Here is an 18,297-nt window from a genome sequence, read left to right as displayed (position 1 = left end):
AATTCAGTGGGAGCTGAATTGTCTTCATGTTCCTTGAACACTCTCAACCATCCCGAACTTGAATCCTCTACGCTCAGGAGAGTATCATCACTGATAATAGTAGTGCTCATGAGTTTTTAAAGGAAAAGTGTCTGATTCAGCTGAAGACATTTAAAGTTACAACATTTTTCATGTACTAACTGCAGTTTGTTTTGTTTTTACAGGCGGGCACACAACAGAAATCCTGAGGCTACTGAGCTGTTTGTCAGAGTCATACTCTCCTAGACACTATGTTTTTGCAGACTCAGATACGATGAGTGAAGCTAAAATACATTCTTTTGAACAAAAAAGGGCTGAAACATTCTCCAATTCCCAGGTAACTTGTTCAAGATGCTTTTGTACAACAAAACGATCTTAACATGCAATTCTAATTCAAGGTAATTTAGAAGTGATTCTTTAAAAGGATATTTTTAATACCAGCAGGTGCTTTTGATTTTCTAGGTATTGAGAATCACTTGCACTAAAGCTCAGCTAAAGGTGCCATTCTGTACGTACTGCTTTGTACATTTCTAAAAGCAAACTAAGTAAACATGATTAAAGCTTTACTAAAGAGACACTGAAAATTGAAGTAAATACACCTAAAAATAGCAAATGCCATTCTTGCTGCCAGTTTTCACTTTCTCTTAGGTGGTCTTTACCTCCTGTTAACACGTTAACCCCATTTAAAGCAACGGGGGAACATAACTGTAGTGAACGTGGCTGTACAAGAAAAGCATGTTGGAAATAAGCACCCTTTAATCTTGTAAACCAGCTAGCCAAAGTGCTATTTGGAGCTACAAAAATACTGGGGCAGGAACACAGTGGGGCGTTTTTAACTGTCTTTAATTTGAGTTTGGCATTTCCCTCAGTGACATAATGTATTTTTTTAAAGAAATTGTATCTACAAATGTTTTCTCTAGAACAACCTCAGTTGAAATGGTATCACTTTTGTGTGTTTCTAGGCTGTGTTTTGGTTGGATTTTAAAATCAAGCTTTAGTTACACGTGCTTTAGAAGTATGCAATACCTCTTAAGGTCAGATTGTTTTCTGGCTGATGACCTGAGCAAATGCTGAACTCCTAACAAGAAGGGAAACGTCATGAAAATATCCTGTTCCTCTCTTTTATCAGATGTGTTCTTGCTTTGAGCTAGTTTGCTGTATGATTAACAGACAGCAGCATAACGCTGGTGACTTGAAATGTGATCTGATGGCCACGGACATGACTAGAAAGTTTGTATTTTTACATAGGAATGGGAATAAGTACAATTGAAATGAACATTCTGACTATGAAAATCTTAGTCCTTCTGAACAAGCACTGCAACATACAGTAAATTGATTATTTATGTGGTATTGATTCCCTATGGTGCACGTTGCCTTCAGCAGCGCTACTGGGACAAGACATTGTAGTGCCAATGATTTCCAGAACAAACCCTTTTAATGTAAACCTGAGGTGAGCAGTAGGGCTCACAAAGGAAGGACGTTTTTAACTTCCATTACCCCACTTCCACCTCAGGAGATGAAGCACAAGCAGCTGAATCCAGTGGGGATGACTTGAGTTTCAAGTGGAACGTGGCAGTTCCTTCTCTCATCGTGCAACAGGGATGTGACCACAGGTATTTCCTGTTCAGGGGAATCTTGCTTTGGTGATTAGCCATTCTCATACTCATGTGAAAAATGCCCAACCCAAAATTATTAAATATATTAAAAATACATATGTTGACTATTAAAATTATGCAGTTTTCCACTAGTTCACTTAGTTGTGCTAAGCAGCTTTCTTTCATACCCCTTCCAGCTGCTAACAGATCATGTAGTTATATTTTCCTTCAACATTAAAAGCCAGAGGAACATTTTTGGCTGCATCTGATTTTGCTGTCTGGATAACAGATGCTCATTTTCCTTTGACCATTCTTTTTCCACTGGGCAAAAGTATCTAGAGTGGAAGGTAAATTTTGGGAAGTAAAGGTCACATGGCCATAACATATATCTGCTAACTTTCAGAGTGTGCTTTTGAGTAGTATGAGTTTTAGCACTGAGGATGCTGCACGTCAGAAAGCATTTCAAAATCATGTGTTAGCAGCTCTGAATAAACACAAGGAAAAAGTCTGGAAGCTTCAACCCATTCCCTTTCTCATCTTGTCAAGGAATTGAATTCTTACAGAACTAAGGACTGAAAAAGTTACAGTAATGACCTAAGAGCAAATCAAATACTTCTCTTTTTGATCTGTGGTCTAGCCCTGTTGTAAAAGCTACAGTAGTCAGGGAGAAGGAAGGGAAGCCAGAATGAGTGTCTTGCTTAAAAGAAGCAAAATGTTGCACCTCTACCCACTAAATCTCTTGGGAAAAAGCATAAAATCCATCCAGGCTCCTAGGAAAAGGCTCTGCTCCTGCTGTCACTTGCCCCCTTGTTCTCTGCTGCCCTCTCAGCCTGTAACACAACTCTTCTACACGGCTGCTTCTAGAGCTGTTACTCAGGAAACCTGCTGTGCTCAGCACAGAGAACCTGCTTCAGCTCCTGCCTATTCTAACAGCAGAAAGACAACTTACTTGCTGACTGACAACATGAAGTCTTCACTGGATCATATACCCCCATTTCTTATGTCTGAGATGAGCAAGAGGATTAACTAACCTTTACATAATGCTCATCTGACCATGTGTTCTTGTCAATTTTATATCATGCTAAGAAATCTTGTTCCTCAGCATGAAAAAGAACTACATAACCCAGTTTATTTGCAAGCATTTCAGTATATTCAGTTGAGTATATTATGATAATTCACAGCAGAGGCAGTTTTCCACCAGCTTTTCCTTGCATGCTTGCAAAACAACAGTATTTAACTAGGTAAAGGACTACATCACGGTACCCAGTCAGCCATTACAGGCTTGCCAGTTTGGAACATTTGTCTTCAACAAGAAGGACGTAAGGAAAAATAAATACAATAATATGACACTATGAAAGATAGAGGAGCAATTTCTCTCTTTCTGGTATCAGACATACTATGCAGTTTTCCAGCCAAAGATGCAGGAGGTGCCTTTGTCTGGAATACTAAGAGAACTCCATCAGACAAAAGGCTGGGGTTGCAGAAGCATCTGGCAGTAGCTTTTAAACAAACAACCAACAACAACAATCAGACACTGACATGCAAAGTTTCAAGCATGTTTGTCTATAGTCTTAAAAAATCAGCTTGAACTTTACTTGCATTCTACAGGTAAATTCTTACTTCGATGCTATTTGGAGTCCCTGCCAAGTTTTGCTGAAACTGGGTTGTTTGGGTTTTTTTTTTTATGATGAGGAAAATCACATCCATTTTTTTTTGGCAAATATTGTTTAACACCATTCTTACAGTAAAGGGAACATCTGGATAGTGCCACTGAAGCTTGATCTGCTTAAAACTTACCTTATCATACCTCTATTTCTTGCCAGACTGGAGTCTATGCAAGGGTCTAAACTCCACTTATGGCATTGCTTTTTATCACTCGAGCTCTTCCAAAGCCTTAGAAACCAGAGGCAGTGATAACCAGAGTCCTGTTGAATGGGGAGAGCAGGGAGCATATTTGGTTTCCCATATTCTGTTGTCAGACTAATGCAATCAGACTTTCAACACCTGCAAAGAAAACATAAAGCAACCAGTTCATAACATCTGGTAATGCCTTCCTGTATCACAGCAATTAAAGAACCCGATCACAATGAAACAGGATAATTTCAAGAGAAAATTAACTTAATATTCTGCATTTAGAGGCGTTGGGGTTTTGTGTTTCGGTTTTTTAGTCTACCATAGATATATATATATAAAGCCTCAGTTATTGCTGTTCAAGACTGATTTGTATTTACTGTACAGCTATTGGCAACATCCTCTTTCCTGGGCACACATCACCAGGGCTCAGCGACGATGATTAGCAATGGTGTATTTGAATGACATTTAGAGGCTCTCACTCCCAGAGTGGGAGTGATCTGCTCTCCCACATGAAGCGAGATGGTGACCATTGTCCAGATATAAACACTATGTCAACATCAATGAACAAGGGCATTGCAGCCATTACATTTGTCTTTCATTTAAACAGTCACAAGTTCCATTGGCATCAGGACTACCTTCTGATACAGCAGCAGTTCTTAGGTGTAGTTCCTTTGCATCAAGGTAAAAGGCATCTGCAGAGAGTGCAGGAAGCCCAGCTCCTGTTAACTGCCTACAGCATCCTGAGACAAAAAGAAAACATGTGCTTTATTAATTCAATACCTTTTACACACAGTGAATAATCTCTACTTTTTCCCAGGGAAAGACAAAGAAAGCTATTTCTTAAACTTATTTTTTTATTTAATGATAAGATGCTTTTTCTTGTTTCTTTATGCAAATACGCATCTTGCATATCTTTTCACTGCTCATTGGGCCCTCATTTTATGGCTAATGATATTTGCTGTTAGATATTTAATAGTATGCACCGGACATTAACTGAGAAAAGTTGTTAGGTTTTATTCAGTGTAAATCCACGAGGAATTTAAATAGGCAAGAGGCAAAAGGGAGAAGTTGCCCTGTTCGGATCCGACCTAGGTTTGTGCCTCGGTGACCACGAGGTGGGGCACTACGTTAACGTACCGTGGGAGAAGCTGCTCTAGTACTAAGTTAGGAATGTTCCAAAGGAACGTGAGAGGAGATTAAACCCCAGACAGATAGCTCTAGCATTTCATTTTACGGTCTGCCACGATTGCTAAGCACGACACCGAATAAGGCATCTAAGAAAAGGTTTCATACCTAAGCATTTCCAAACTGGATTTAACACAAAAAGTTGGCACAGAGAGATGTAATAACTCTATAGAAGGAGCAACAACTGCCTTAGCAAAATAACTGTTCATTTCATCGTGCTCTCTTCCAGTTCACCCTTGATCGCATTCCCCGGAGCCGTGAGGTTAGACAGTCGTGGGCCTCCTCTGTGCTGACAACGCTGTACTCCACGCTTTACTCCCTCCTTTTGACCTACAGGCGGAAACCAGATTTGGTAGGTAAAGTCAATTTTAACTTGGTGGGAACTTGCTGTTCTGCATCCTAGAAGCGTTCGGAATATCAAGACTATCTCATACACAGACTTCCAGTTCGCAGGAAAAGCATTTTTGAATGTAAAATTAAAGCTGAAAGAGCTATAGCAGCAATACACCAAGAGAAAACAGGCTGCACTGCCAGTGAATTAGAGCAGCAAATACCAGTTTCCCCTCTCAAAGCCTGCAGACAACATCAGAGTGTGTCACTCCCTTGTTAATACTGGTAGAGCCAACACAAACCAGGTTGCAGGTTCTTGATAATATCTCTTTGGGATTGCAACAGCACCAACTGTGCCTGAAAGCCTGCTAATCCTGTTGGCTCGTCTTACTCCCAAAATGGCATGACCAGTCAGGAACATGCAGAAATGCACAGAGATCCTGTTCTTGTGCTTCCATGGACTTCTCAGCTGCATGCATGTTTGTTTAGTCTTTGGCTGACTGACATTATCTCATCTAATGACAAGAAACATCACTGCTGAAGCGGCAACTCCTCAGCGCTTCAGTAACTTTTCCAAGCTGTTCACCAAGCTCCACTCATGTTAGTTACAACATTTATTTAGAAGCCTTCCACACACTTAATCAAGTCTGAAGCATTCAGGGTTGTCAGATTACAGAACTAAAATAGATCTGTTCAATCAGTTTAGTAGCAGCATATATGCACCCACAGAGGATGTTTGTAAGCAGACTTGTTTTAGCTCTCTCTGTGAACTGTATGGCTAATCCTAAAGAGGCTCTTTCACATTTGCAATACTTTGAATGTTTAGAGAATCTGCTGTGAATAATTTGATGTCATTGGCTTCAGCAGTACTGCTTTGGTTCCTATCAGATCAAAAGCTGCTTGCTTGCTGGAGTTTCCTGAGCACTTTAGTGTGCAGAACAACAGAAGCAGCTTTTTGCAGTTCTTGTTTTTCGAGCCTATCTGAAAACTGGAGGTGAAGTTGGGAGGGAGGAAGAGGTGGCATACCATTCTTTTTACAGTGATTTTAATTGGGGGTGAGGGGAGGGAGTAGTAGAGGGGTGTTTACATGAAGCAGACATCTTTAGAGCAAATGTGAGTAGCATATTTAGGAATCACTTTGCCACGTCACTGGGTTTGGGTACTGTCAATATTTTAACTTATTATTGCAAAAAAATCTGGCAAAAAATCTCACTATGTAGCTTAGTATGTTACCAAAAGTATATTACTCAGGGATTAAAATGCTTCACCAGTGAAAAGATTGTGTGGTATGGGAAGCAACTGGTAACAGTGAATTGCCTTTAGAAGAAAAGGTTAGTGGTGAATTGCAGCTCCCCCTACTCGAGCCAAAATGCAATGCTTAGTAGTTAAAAACACACAAACAGAAAGGGTGGGACAAATGCTGGTGTTTACAGGACTCATCTATGAGTTCTGGCACAGAAGTCACCACCCAAGTTTAGAATAAGCACAGTATTACATCATGCTGAGAACTTGCTATTTTTAAACAGTCAAGCTTATGGGTACTGTGCATTTCCAGTCTTGGCAACTGGTTTTGTTTAACTGGAGGAGGGAAAGACAAATTTGAACTACTTGTAAGTCATTTGTATGTGTGAATGATTCCCAAATCTTTACACCAGCTTTTAGGCTTGTCAAAAATGTGTGTAGGTTTGAAATCTTCTTCAGGCACCCAAAAGCTAGAGAAAAGCAGAAATGTTGCAGTTTTCAAGGCATGCAGGACAAGAGAAGTACTGCAAAGGAAGCCTGAAACCATTAGGTGCACAAAGGCAAGATCTGGAGCAGATAGGCTTAGGCTGGCATAACTAGCATATCTGTGAAGCCAAAATAGCTGTCAAGGGGAAACAGCAAACCTAGCTGCACAGGAGTTATTCTATATGTGCTTATTTACATGAGCACTGTGTCCCCTTTGTATCTCCCACTGATCTTCTGGCAAAGCTTCTTAGTTTACTTTGCATGAGAAAACAGTTCCATCTAACCCTTCTTCAAGATAGTGAGTTCAGAAAGAGCTGAACAACTTCCAGGAGACCTTTGCTGTCTCGCAGGACTTGACCCATATTTGAAATGGGCCCCCAGGGAGTTTTAAGACATGTAAAAGTTAGCTTAGTTGTTCAGTTTGAGATCATCTTCAAGAGGCCCATTTCCGAGCTACAAACATCTGCTTTCTGCAAAGTTAAGTCCCTTTAGAGATATTAAATCAAGTAACAAGATGTCAGAAGTCATGATCAGCTTGTTTTTCTATAGCTAAGGATTACGGAATACAGGTGTTGGAGTGTTTTGCAGGCACACGTATGCTGGGCAGTTTTTACAACATGCCAGCCTTAGATAGGCTTCCTATACAGAGGCCTAAAATTCCAGGAAAGACAGACTTGTGCCAGCACTCTTTGCCTACACCTTCTTTCCCCAGAAAAGCTTTTAAAACCATCAGTTGCAGACAGATTTAATATGTCCTCATAGCCTTAAAGACTGCAAATTCCTACCATGAAAACAGTTGGTCAGAGAAGACTTTTACTGCTTTCATTGAGAGGCTGAGAAGAAACATAAAACCAGAATAAGATGTTAGATCTACTGTCTAGGGAAAGGTGCAAATTACACCCATTTAGTTACAGAAAATTAGACAAGCTACAATTGTCTTTTTCACAAAGACCGTTACTGAATGTTGCATAGATTTGATGTCCAAGAAGGAATAAACTAATGTTCCAGCCTTCCTATAATATGTACTATGCGAGTAAGTAGAGGAAACCAATCTCCAGTTCTCCTGCTGCTTACAGAACTATTGTCATTGTCTCTAGGCTGACTTGCAAACCCTGAAACCAGATCTTCAGGTGACTTAGTCCTTGGGCTGTATTTGCCAATATGTGATTATTCCAGTCATTCTGGCACACCTGAAATTCAAACTGAAAACAAAGAACGTGGGTGCACCATGCAGCAGAAAGCTGTACAGAGATTGCATCCAGTCCTTGTTCTCAGCAATGTTACTTGGTCTGTGATGTGCTCTCCTCTAATACAATGAAATTTCACCTAGAACTGTGCCAAAATGCTGCAGAAAGCTCCACTCAGTAGCACACTGCACATCCTGGATCCCTGGGACCAGACTTCATTCGCTTTTCTGGGGACAGTTCTTAGCAGTTCCTGCTGCCTTAGTGCTCTACAGAGCCTGAAATAAGCAGATCTTTTCAGATCACTGCTATTTGGGAAGAGCTGGGTTAAATCAGGCAAAGAAGGCAGTCCTTCCAGAATAGGGCCTCCTTCCCGTGGGAAGGCCGTAGTAAGTAGTTTACATTTGCACAGCAAGTACAACAAGCTCTGCTGTCTCCTTCCCCACCAGCTGTCAGCTGAGTGAGTCTCTCCTTCTTACACTTCTTTCTAGAAGCCTGAAACCTGCTCAGCTGATTATGCTTCCAGCAGTCTATGACTGCACATCCCATCACACATGCCTGCTCCCCTGCCTGGTTAAATTCACTACAACAAGCTTCTAGAGCTGGTACAGAAGTGTTCACACACTAAGCTATATGAAAGGGGATCATTATTTCCTTTAGCTAAGTTTTTCCATTCTTTGTGCCCTGCCCACAGATGTCTTTATTTCATAGCACTTTAACAAATGACTAGGACAAATAGTAAGTTATTGTCCCTTATATCACAGTTCTTATTAGAACTTTGTGGAAAGCTACAGAATCTGGGTGGTGGCATTTTTTCCTCTATTCACTCTGTAACAAGTGAACTTTGTATAATGCAGTATCAAGACTATCTGGTGCATTCTTTTGCGTGCTGAAGTTTTCCCCACTATTTATAACCCTTTTGGACCAGATTGACAATATGTCTGATCTACTCTTGTTCTTCTAGGATCAAAACAGTCAAAATAAGCGAGAGTAAGAACACTGGCTTAAAACCTTCAGTGATTCAAATCCTGTAGTCTAAAAAGGAAACAAAAGCCACTGAAATTTAACTTCTCAGTGTTAATGAAAGTATGAGTCTTACTCACCCTTCCTCAACTACCTTGTATGCTGTGTACAGCTGCCCTGCAGCCACAAGGTGGAATTACCTTTTGCTGAACACAGATAAACATCTAAAACTACCCACACGTTTAGTTTAAAGCTAGGTTGCTGCTCTGCTCTTTCTGTGACTGCCAGTTAGACCTGTAGACACTCTGCATTTCAGAGGAGGACAGAAGTAGCAGTAAAGATGAACTGAGAGCTTAGATTTAAGCAGAGGTTAAACCAAAGACTATTCAGTCTTAATTCATCGGCTCTCAGCTTCATTGTGAACCTAATGAATAACCTGGTCACATTCCCATTTATAAAGCATGGTTTCAAGTAAACAGTCTTGCTACATCTGACCACTGAACCAGGCCACTGGTATCAGATACAGAGGGCTAGTATCTCTAGATTGTGCATTATGAAGACATTTCAGACAGGTATTTGATGTGGATTCTCACTATATCAACTGCAGTGATTAGGCAGTAGACTCAAAGATGTTTATATACATATAAAATACCAGTTTTAGCTAACCTAAAATATTGCTGTTGAGCTCTAGTTAAGAGAATGCCTAACTAATGAAAGACACATTGAGATTTGCAATTAAAGTTTAGGCCACTAGTAGTAATATGTATGATTATATTTAACAGTCTTTTGACTTGATTTCTCCTCTCAAATAGATGCAGGCTACTATACTAAGCAGTACCTTTTAGTATCAGGAGATAAGCCATTACTTTTAAATAGGCTCTGAAAATTTCTATAGTACTTCTCATGGTGCTCTGACCAAGATGCTTCAGTCAGGTTCAGACTCAGCCAAGGTGACACTTAGAACAACAACTGCTTGCTGAAAGACAGTCACTAGCTAGTACCTAGTGATTGTAGCTACAGATGTACTTCAGTACCCACCATTTCATTTATATAGCAAAAGCCTTTTACTGAATTTGTTTGTGACCAACTTTTTCATCCACACAAAGTCAGTTTTCCTTTACTTCCTAATAATTTATCAGCAGAAATAAGCCACAGACCCACTCCATGGTAATACAGGTAGAGAGTTAAGTTTATTTTCCAGCCTCCATCTGCCTTGGTAATCTTGTTCTTTTTAACAAAGCTTCTATCCACCTCCCACAGTCGATGACAAGACTCACTGGTGCCACTATTTCTTGACACAAACTCCTGGCAGAGCTCGTGATGTTTGGTTGGTCCCACTGACAGTCTGGGTGTTAATTGAGTGTTTTGGTAACCAACACTTAACATTCCTACAGACTTGACCATTAGCATCACTTTCACACCTGTCATTATTTTCAATTCCTTGGTTCTGTTTCTCATTTTACCTTTGGCAACTAGGGTGGGGAGTACACTGATGGAAACTACCACTCCGAAGACCTTGTAATCCCAGTGACAGACCTGCCACCTGAAATGCAGGGCAGTTAAGCAGGGTGCCTAAGGTTAGCTTCATTAAAAAGAAATACATGAATAAGAAGTCAAGCCTACACGTTTCTTTATACATCCAAATCTAGATTCTCTTCCCTCACTAAGCAGTTGCCTAACTTCTGAGGCTCTTAATGACCCCAGTTATCTTTCTTTTCATCAGTAAAGCCCATAGGCATACTCAGAACCAGACCTGAGCTGTTTAAGTGTCAAACAGCCAGATGCACAGCCTGACCTCTGCTGAAGTACAGAAACCAGGAGTTTCCCTCACTACTTGGCATGTGGATGCTGATCCAAATCACATCAGCTGGGCCTCTTCCCTTGTCTCTTGCCCCTGAGGACACTTTTGTGGTAAGTCTGGGTCAGACCACTAAGTGCCTAGAAGGCAGAGGAGACAATGCCTAGTGCTGTTACAGTTAAATCCTGTTGTTAAGTCTAGTTCCTAGCAGCTTTGTGGAAGCTCTCCTTTTCTCCCATAGGAAAATCCATTAAGTAGGATTTTTGTCTTCCTCTCCTTCAGGAGAGTCTGTATTAAATAAGAGCTGCAGAAACAAGACAGTTGGTGATGCTTCCCAGTATATTTAATTCTATGCTGAAAATAATACTCCAAAGTAAAGCAATGCTCATTAGAAACCCAGCTGCACAGTGTGCTAATTTAAGTCCTCATTCTTCCACTTCCCTCTTCCCTATTGTGGCATTCAGTGATCTTGTTTATCCTGGTTAGGAAATCTGCCTGTAGGACCACACGTCTGTGCTTGTTCTGAAGAGCACCCGTGTGTATTCTGTGATGGCAACAACAGGAACTGTACCAACAAGATACACAGAAGTGTACTAGAAGGGTTTTCTACACGGGCGATGCTACAAGCTACAGATGATAGTTGCTGACCAGCCTGAACACAAACTGTTGCTATAGAACACTATCTTCTTGCATTCCTGATGATTCAAGTAATTTGGACAGCAGGGAACAAAAGTGCACCCAGATATAAATCAATTCTCCCTTAATTACCCATTTACATTGGACTACACATCTAGATATTTTTTTGTCCCAGCCTGTGTTCTGCAGGAAAGTTCAAACAGCAAATAGGGTGTGAAGTTTTAGGTGGTTTTATGTACAGCTTGTGGAGGGAAGTGAGCTGGATAAGATCTTCACTCTTCAAAAAGAATAAGCCAGTAGGTAATTTAATGACCTTTATATTGTTCAAACAGAACCTGAAATTCTTCTTTCTCCCGACCAATTGCAGTAATAAGGAACTGTTGGAAAAGGTTCCTGCCTTTTGGGCCTTTTAAGCCTTAAAAAAATATTAACAATTCTAAGCTACGATTCCTTGAGGTTCAAATCTTGAATTCTCAGACATGCTAAAGAGCTAGACTAGCAAAAGCTTTACCAAGAACACGCCCTCCCACATGCTGAAGTATTCAAGCTGAGGAGAAATCCCTCTCCCAAATCTCAGATTTCTCTTGTTTTTCTGGTTACCAAATAAAGTTGTATTCCCTGGAAGAGACCTCACTTCTATGCTAACTGCAGTACCTCCCTGGGGGATGCAAAATGCATCTCTTGAAGCCTTTCAGAGTTACTCGGTTATGGAAAAAACAACAGTTTTTCTCTGTTTGCCATGCAGGCTTAAGCTGTCATCCAAGTTCCTAGCAGAAATTGTTGCTTAATGGATATGCTCTGCTATGTCTGAACAGATTTAACCCCCCAAATCTATTAAAAACAAAATAGCACCTGCATTTTCTCTTATTCACAGAACATGATACTGAATCAAAGAGCACACTATTAAAAGCAATACTCCCCATACCTGGAGATCTTCACGGAGGACGATATGCAGGGATTTTGGTGCACCCTCTGTGACGAGTAAATTGCTTTCCTGGTGCTGAAGTAGAAAACATTGACATGAGAGAAAGTTAAGTGCTATGTCCCAAATCCCATGGTGAGTGCACAGCAGAGCTGGGAGTACAACCCCGGTTTCTTGACTCTCCAGGCTTGCATCTTGGTCATGAGCTCATGAGATAAATCTACTTACAACTAACAGTTGGTATTTGTTCACTGGTGCTTTTGTCAGTTCAATTTTACAGTTACAGCATCTCCAATATTAAGAAAGCAGGTCCCACAGCTGCAGGGCTGCAGTTGTATTTCCCACGGACCTGGGGGCTGCCCAGGATACACTGAGCACTCAGTGGAACCAGGTCCTTGGGAATCATGGGCAGGAAACAGGAACAGCTGAGCCCGAGAAGCCAGGTTACAGCTGCCTTTGTAGGTAGCTCTCAATGCTTCTATAGGGGAAGGGAAAGTATGTTCAGCTGCGTACCTCACCTTAGTGTGTAGTTTTCAAACAGTAAGGTAATACTAAAACCCAAGCAGGGGCTGCTGAGCTCACAGCATAATACAACTTAATTCCTTGCAGATTCTCTCTTCTCGTGCCACAGAAACAACCGAGACCCCCCCAGCAAAGCAAAAAACACATCAACAAACCCATTTGTTATTGCACTCTGAAATCACCAAAGGCAATAAACTCCTGCAAAGCCCTAGCTCCTACCCTGACATAGAAATGAGGATGTTATTATGGTTTTCCTTTAAGTGCCCAAGGACCTTTACTCAGCTCACACCAAATGTGACTATTCAGCTTCCCCTGTCAGCAGAACCATCCTGCATTTCCCTTGTTTCTGAAAAATGGGTGCATTTCCTTTCTGCCCTTTGAAAACTCATCCCAAAGCCAGAATTCGCTTTGCCTAACAAGGTGGAAACTTCAGTCCAAAGCAAGGAACTTGCTGCTGGAAAGACTTTTGGCTGCAGAGTTTTGTCAGATCTGTACATGGTGAAAGTTGTTCATCAGAGCAGAGTGAGGCTGGTTTATGTTCCTCCTTTTTCTTGTCAGGGGAGTTAAGGGATTTGTTTGGGGGTTTTTGTTTTTAAATGAAGCCTTTCAATTGTAGTTCAAATTGGTTTCCCACTTCCTCTCTTCCATACTGCCTTCTTTTTTTATCCCCTTTCCTTTTTCTTTGCCTTCCTTAAAATATCAGGAACAGCTATTCAAGTTTCCTTGACTTTTCTGACAAACCTCAGAGATATCTTCTGGGCTTTCATATCGTTACAGGCTGAACAGATACTTTTTGTTCCCAAATATTAAATAGCCATTGAAATGAAGTATTTATCATCAACAAAAGCCAAGTTCGAGCAGCCCATCAAAAGCACAAAATAAAATTGTTAACAAATTACAGGCACACATTTGTTCCTGAGAAGCAGAAAATACCTGATTGGGCTTTTTCCCAACATTGTTCAAAAGTAGCTCTGTTTTCTTGCACAGGTATACAAAGATGATGCAGTTAACCCAGCTTGGGTCAGTTTTGTATCACTCTGCTTGCCTTTGCCTCTTTCAGTGGTTCTCCATCACTACCATCTAGTCCCTTACTCTTACCTCCAGTAGTTTAGCACTGGAAGGAAGGAAGTATTACCAGGACTAAGGAAGCTTGAGCAATGTCCTAAACATACCCCAGGAGAGCAGAGCAGCCTTCAGTTCCCATGTGTGCATCACCCTGCAGCAGCAAGCAGCATCCCCAGCCCTAGGAAGCTGGGCAGCTTTTCTGCTTTTCTCCAGGTGGCAAAGGCCAATCCCTGTGGAATTCATTAAGGAGGAGAGCAGGTGTTGACAGTTTCTTATGCAAAGCAAATCTCACATGAGTTCTCCACTTTCTCCTAAGTTCTGGGGGACTGATGTTGTCCTCTGATGATTGTAATTTGGGAACAGAAGAAGTACTCAAGTAGCTGTTCATTAAAGATAGACAGCAAATGTATGCTTACATATTGCTGAGAAAAACTGCATGTTTTCTGCTTTACTCATTTTTGTTTCAACTGGTGGCCTGACATTTAATCCCAGCGAAGCTGTGAGCTATGCTTTCACTGTTTGAGCTGGGAAATGTCACTCTGCCACAGCGCTGCATTCACCAACTCTAAAGCAGCTTTTACCAGCAGTGGTGCCATGTGCCAGTGTTCCCAGTACGCCAGGCTGCTGCCTTAGCTTGTTTTCTTTCAACAGTTGTAGATGAAACAGAAAAGGAAGAACTAGTCCATTTTTAGAGGAAAGTGATTAATATGTAATTAGATTTAGAGAGGCACCAAGAATAAATGTTGTATTTGGATCCTTTACTTTTAAACCTCCGTTAATATACAGGTTGTTGAGTTTTATTGTACTGTTTAAAAGTGGTTACATTGACGTGGTAGAGGATTTTAATATGTAGGATTTACTTTATAGACCTAGAAGTGGAGGCAAATGCAACGGTGTAGTGACCTGCAGCACTGCCTTCTGGAATGATCCCTTACAGCTTGCTGGCAACAAAGTCAGATAGCCACAGAAATCCTTGGGCAGCTCAGAAGGTCACAAAGGCTCCTTCTTTCCCTTTCTGCTGCCTCACCACAGAAGGCTGAACCAAATAAACTAGAGATCCGCAGAGACACAGTTCATGCAACGCAAACATTCTACAGGCAGCCTTGTAGCTAAAGTAAATAGATACTGGGAGACGCTTACCCTGCGTAGCTGGTTGACCTTGTAGAGGCCATCGTCCTTTCTTGCCCAATAGGTGCTTGCTTTTTCTCCACAGCATATTAACAATTGCCACTGGATTCCCTGGGAGATACTTGCATTCTGCTGCAGGGTTAAAAACAAAAGCTTTGGTCTTGCCAAGGTGGAAAACATCAATCCTGCAAAATTTACTTTTGAGCAGTGTTTTGAGATTCACTGGTAGGACAGTTTACCTCCTCTTACACGTTTAAGGGTGAATAGAGGTGATTCAGTTCCTTCCCACCATCAACAAGTTTGCATGCTGGAAGGAACTGAACAGCAGCCTTTCTAGATTATAGCTTCCACTTACAGCGTGTCCTCATCTTACGATGTACACACTCGCTGCCTCAGGATTTTCCCCTGTATCCCTTGATGAATGTCTGATACTGTATTCCAAGCCGCAGGAAAGCTGGTCTCCCTTCGTGCTGGCAGTGTGAGAGGGAGTAAGTAGGACTGGTCAGACCAGATTTCTGGAGGGGAATTGCCACTCCAGCACGTGAGCAACTGCACCGGCTCCAGGTAGGACACGTCTCCAGGCACACACAGAAGGTTAACTGAAGGTTAGTTTTTAAGGATCAGAAAGGTGGGTTAATAGTTCTGACTTGCAGATCACAACCCCAAATTCAGATAGGGATCTATTTGTCTGTTGGCTTCAGCAGGTTTGTACCAGTGTCTTTTCAGGGGACAGTTCCTAAACCCCAGCATTTTAGATGGGAACATCTATAGTCAGAGTATTTTGTGGGCATTTTGCATACAGAGGTCCTACAGAGTCCCATCTGTTTTGTCTTGTTTGAACTGGTATGTGTGGAAGGGGAAAGAGCAGAGGACATGAGTTATAATCACATCATGGGTTTTGAGAGATGCCTAGTCCATAACTTTCCTGGTTCTTTTTCCCACATACAAGTACTTTTCCATGAATCCAGGTGAATCTGAGAAGCAGCTTACAAGTTATAAACAGTCAGTAGAAGGTATAAATTGAGTGCATCATATCAAAACCTGGATCTAGTAGAGGTATTTTATTATGATTTCAATTTTGATTATTGCTTTTCTGTTTTGCACCTCACCAAAGTAGTAACAGCAACTCAGTGTGGCCTTTAGAGCTACGTATAGAGTCACAACTAGACCCATTTACTATTATTCAATTACATGAACTTAGTTTGGAATTCATGCTAGCATTTACTTTGTGTGTGCACCTAGACACAGGAATACCAAATACCAAAAAGACTGGAGCTCCCAGCCAAGTTTAATAAAGGGAGGGGGAAGTAGGATGAAGCGTATGGCACTTAAATAAATGTATGGCCATGAATGTAATACTCCAGCTTCTGGGCTGAGGAGAATGTAGGATGTCCTGACCTGACCTAACTCTCATCTGTGGCTGGTATTTTTTTGTGTCAGACTATGGAGAGCAAGGGACTGATGTCAAGCTCTCTCCTTGCTTCAAACAAGTGGGTTGAGCTTTCAGAGTAGATGGAAGCCGAAAGAGTGCAAAGCCAGAAGGTGGAAGGGTGGCTGGGAACAGGGATGCAGGGGGAGACAAATACTAGAGCTCACAAAGAAAACCAGGGGAGAGAGGATGGATGGGATACATCTCAGACTGCAGAGAAACATCAAAAGGGAAGAGACTTAGGAAAGGACAGGGGAGAGGACTAATGCAACAGAAAAAGGGCTTGGGGAGCAACGAAGGTGAAACAGTATTTGTACTCCAGGTAGCTCTACTGAAGGAAAGGGAAAGAAGAGTTTCTGTTAGCAGCAATGCATGTTTTTATCTGTTCACTTAAAGCTGAATTTTTAATCTGAAATCAGATTGAATATTCAACTCACCAGAAAAACCCAGCAGTAAATCACTTTTTTGGACTGTTTTGGTGCTTCTCACGCACTTGCCTAAACAGATTCTGCAGCAGGGACATTCCAAATTGATCCCTATGTTTACACTACAGTAACAAATGCAATTACAAAGGGAGATACCCAAACGTGCCTTCATTTAGGTATCAGTAGCCAAGTACCGGCAGCACAATCAACATCAGTGCAAATTAATCAAACTTGACAAGAAATAGGCCATGATTTTGTAAAAGAAGGCTTTCTTTCACATAACCCCAGCTGTGCAGCAAGGTGCTGATTACGTGGCAGCAGGTAAATTTAGTAAGAAATCCCTTGCCTGAAACCAATTTGGATACCCAAGAAGAGTGCCTTAACATAGCCTGCTTCAAACCTTCTGCTTTTAAGCAATCTGCTTTTCTCTTTCCCAATGCCTAACACTGGAAGACCACTTTCTGCTGCTGTTAACATTTATAAGTGAACTTGAGATCATCCACTACAAGGACAGGACGTGTATTTGCCAAAACACCTTCCTTCTGTCCGCCCGTTTCTGTGTAATAGTGGTTATCAAAGAACAACAAAAGCAGTCGTGCGTATCAGTTAGATTCTGATGAAGGTCCTAATTCACCAGCACATTTTCGCTGAGCTCCTGTGTGTTTTACTGACTTAAGCCAAAGTTCAAGAGGTTTATAAGTAGTTCCCAGGTTTGGTAATCCTAATTAAACTTCTTTGGCCCTAAGCTGTGCACGAATCCCATTACTAATACAACACAAAGCTGTGAGGGAGATTAGGAGCTGGTTTAGTTGTATACGCCTGAGTCAAGAATTCTGCTTCCTTCATAGAAATGATTAACTGCGTCCTCTCAGAGCTCTTCTCCTCCTCAACGTGTAATGAATGATCTTTTTTGGCAGCTACTTTGAAATAATGTCTTTTGTTTGCCCCATGTCTCCCATTTTTCTTCATATTCACATGCCTCTTCCGTGCTTTCAAATACCTTTGGCAATACTTTGATTTGTAAATGGAATGTGACATGAATATACACACTTCACTCTTTACCCTGTGAGAAACCTCATGTTTTACTTGTGTCAAATGTTTCATCTCTTTTAGATATTGTGCAATGGACCAGGAACATGTGTTCCTGTCTGTATATCTGCTCTTCTCCTTGGGCTTCTAGGAATAAAGAGAGCAATCATTGTGTATGTAGAGAGCATCTGCCGCGTGGAAACTTTATCCCTCTCTGGAAAGATTCTTTACTACTTGTCAGATTATTTCATTGTTCAGTGGCCTAATCTAAAGGAAAAGTACCCAAAGGCAGTGTATCTTGGTCAAATAGTGTAACCACGGAAGACACGCTTTACCTAAACCAAACTCTGCAAGCTCCTCACTGAAGAAGTGCATCCCTCTAGTAATTCATCCTCAAGGATTCCTGTTAAGAAATTAGGCTGGTCCTGGAGGAGGAGACAATAATAAAGATATCTCTACATTTAAGTACGTTTTTGTGTAGTTGTT

The 18,297-nt window shown here is 41.2% G+C and overlaps 1 protein-coding gene across 1 annotated transcript; it reads left to right on the top strand.

The window, feature by feature from the left end:
• Nucleotides 1-203: 203 nt before the first annotated feature.
• ALG14 (ALG14, UDP-N-acetylglucosaminyltransferase subunit) lies at nt 204-18,273 on the top strand (the record flags this gene model as incomplete). The annotated part of the gene is made up of 3 exons (XM_010017779.1): nt 204-355; nt 4,882-5,004; nt 17,896-18,273. Coding segments are annotated over 3 exons (506 nt in total), but the record flags the coding sequence as incomplete, so codon positions are not given.
• Nucleotides 18,274-18,297: the final 24 nt, after the last annotated feature.

This window comes from Nestor notabilis, unplaced genomic scaffold (assembly GCF_000696875.1).
Source record: "Nestor notabilis isolate BGI_N333 unplaced genomic scaffold, ASM69687v1 scaffold16917, whole genome shotgun sequence".
Taxonomy (NCBI): domain Eukaryota; kingdom Metazoa; phylum Chordata; class Aves; order Psittaciformes; family Psittacidae; genus Nestor; species Nestor notabilis.
This window is presented reverse-complemented; position numbering and strand designations above follow the sequence as displayed.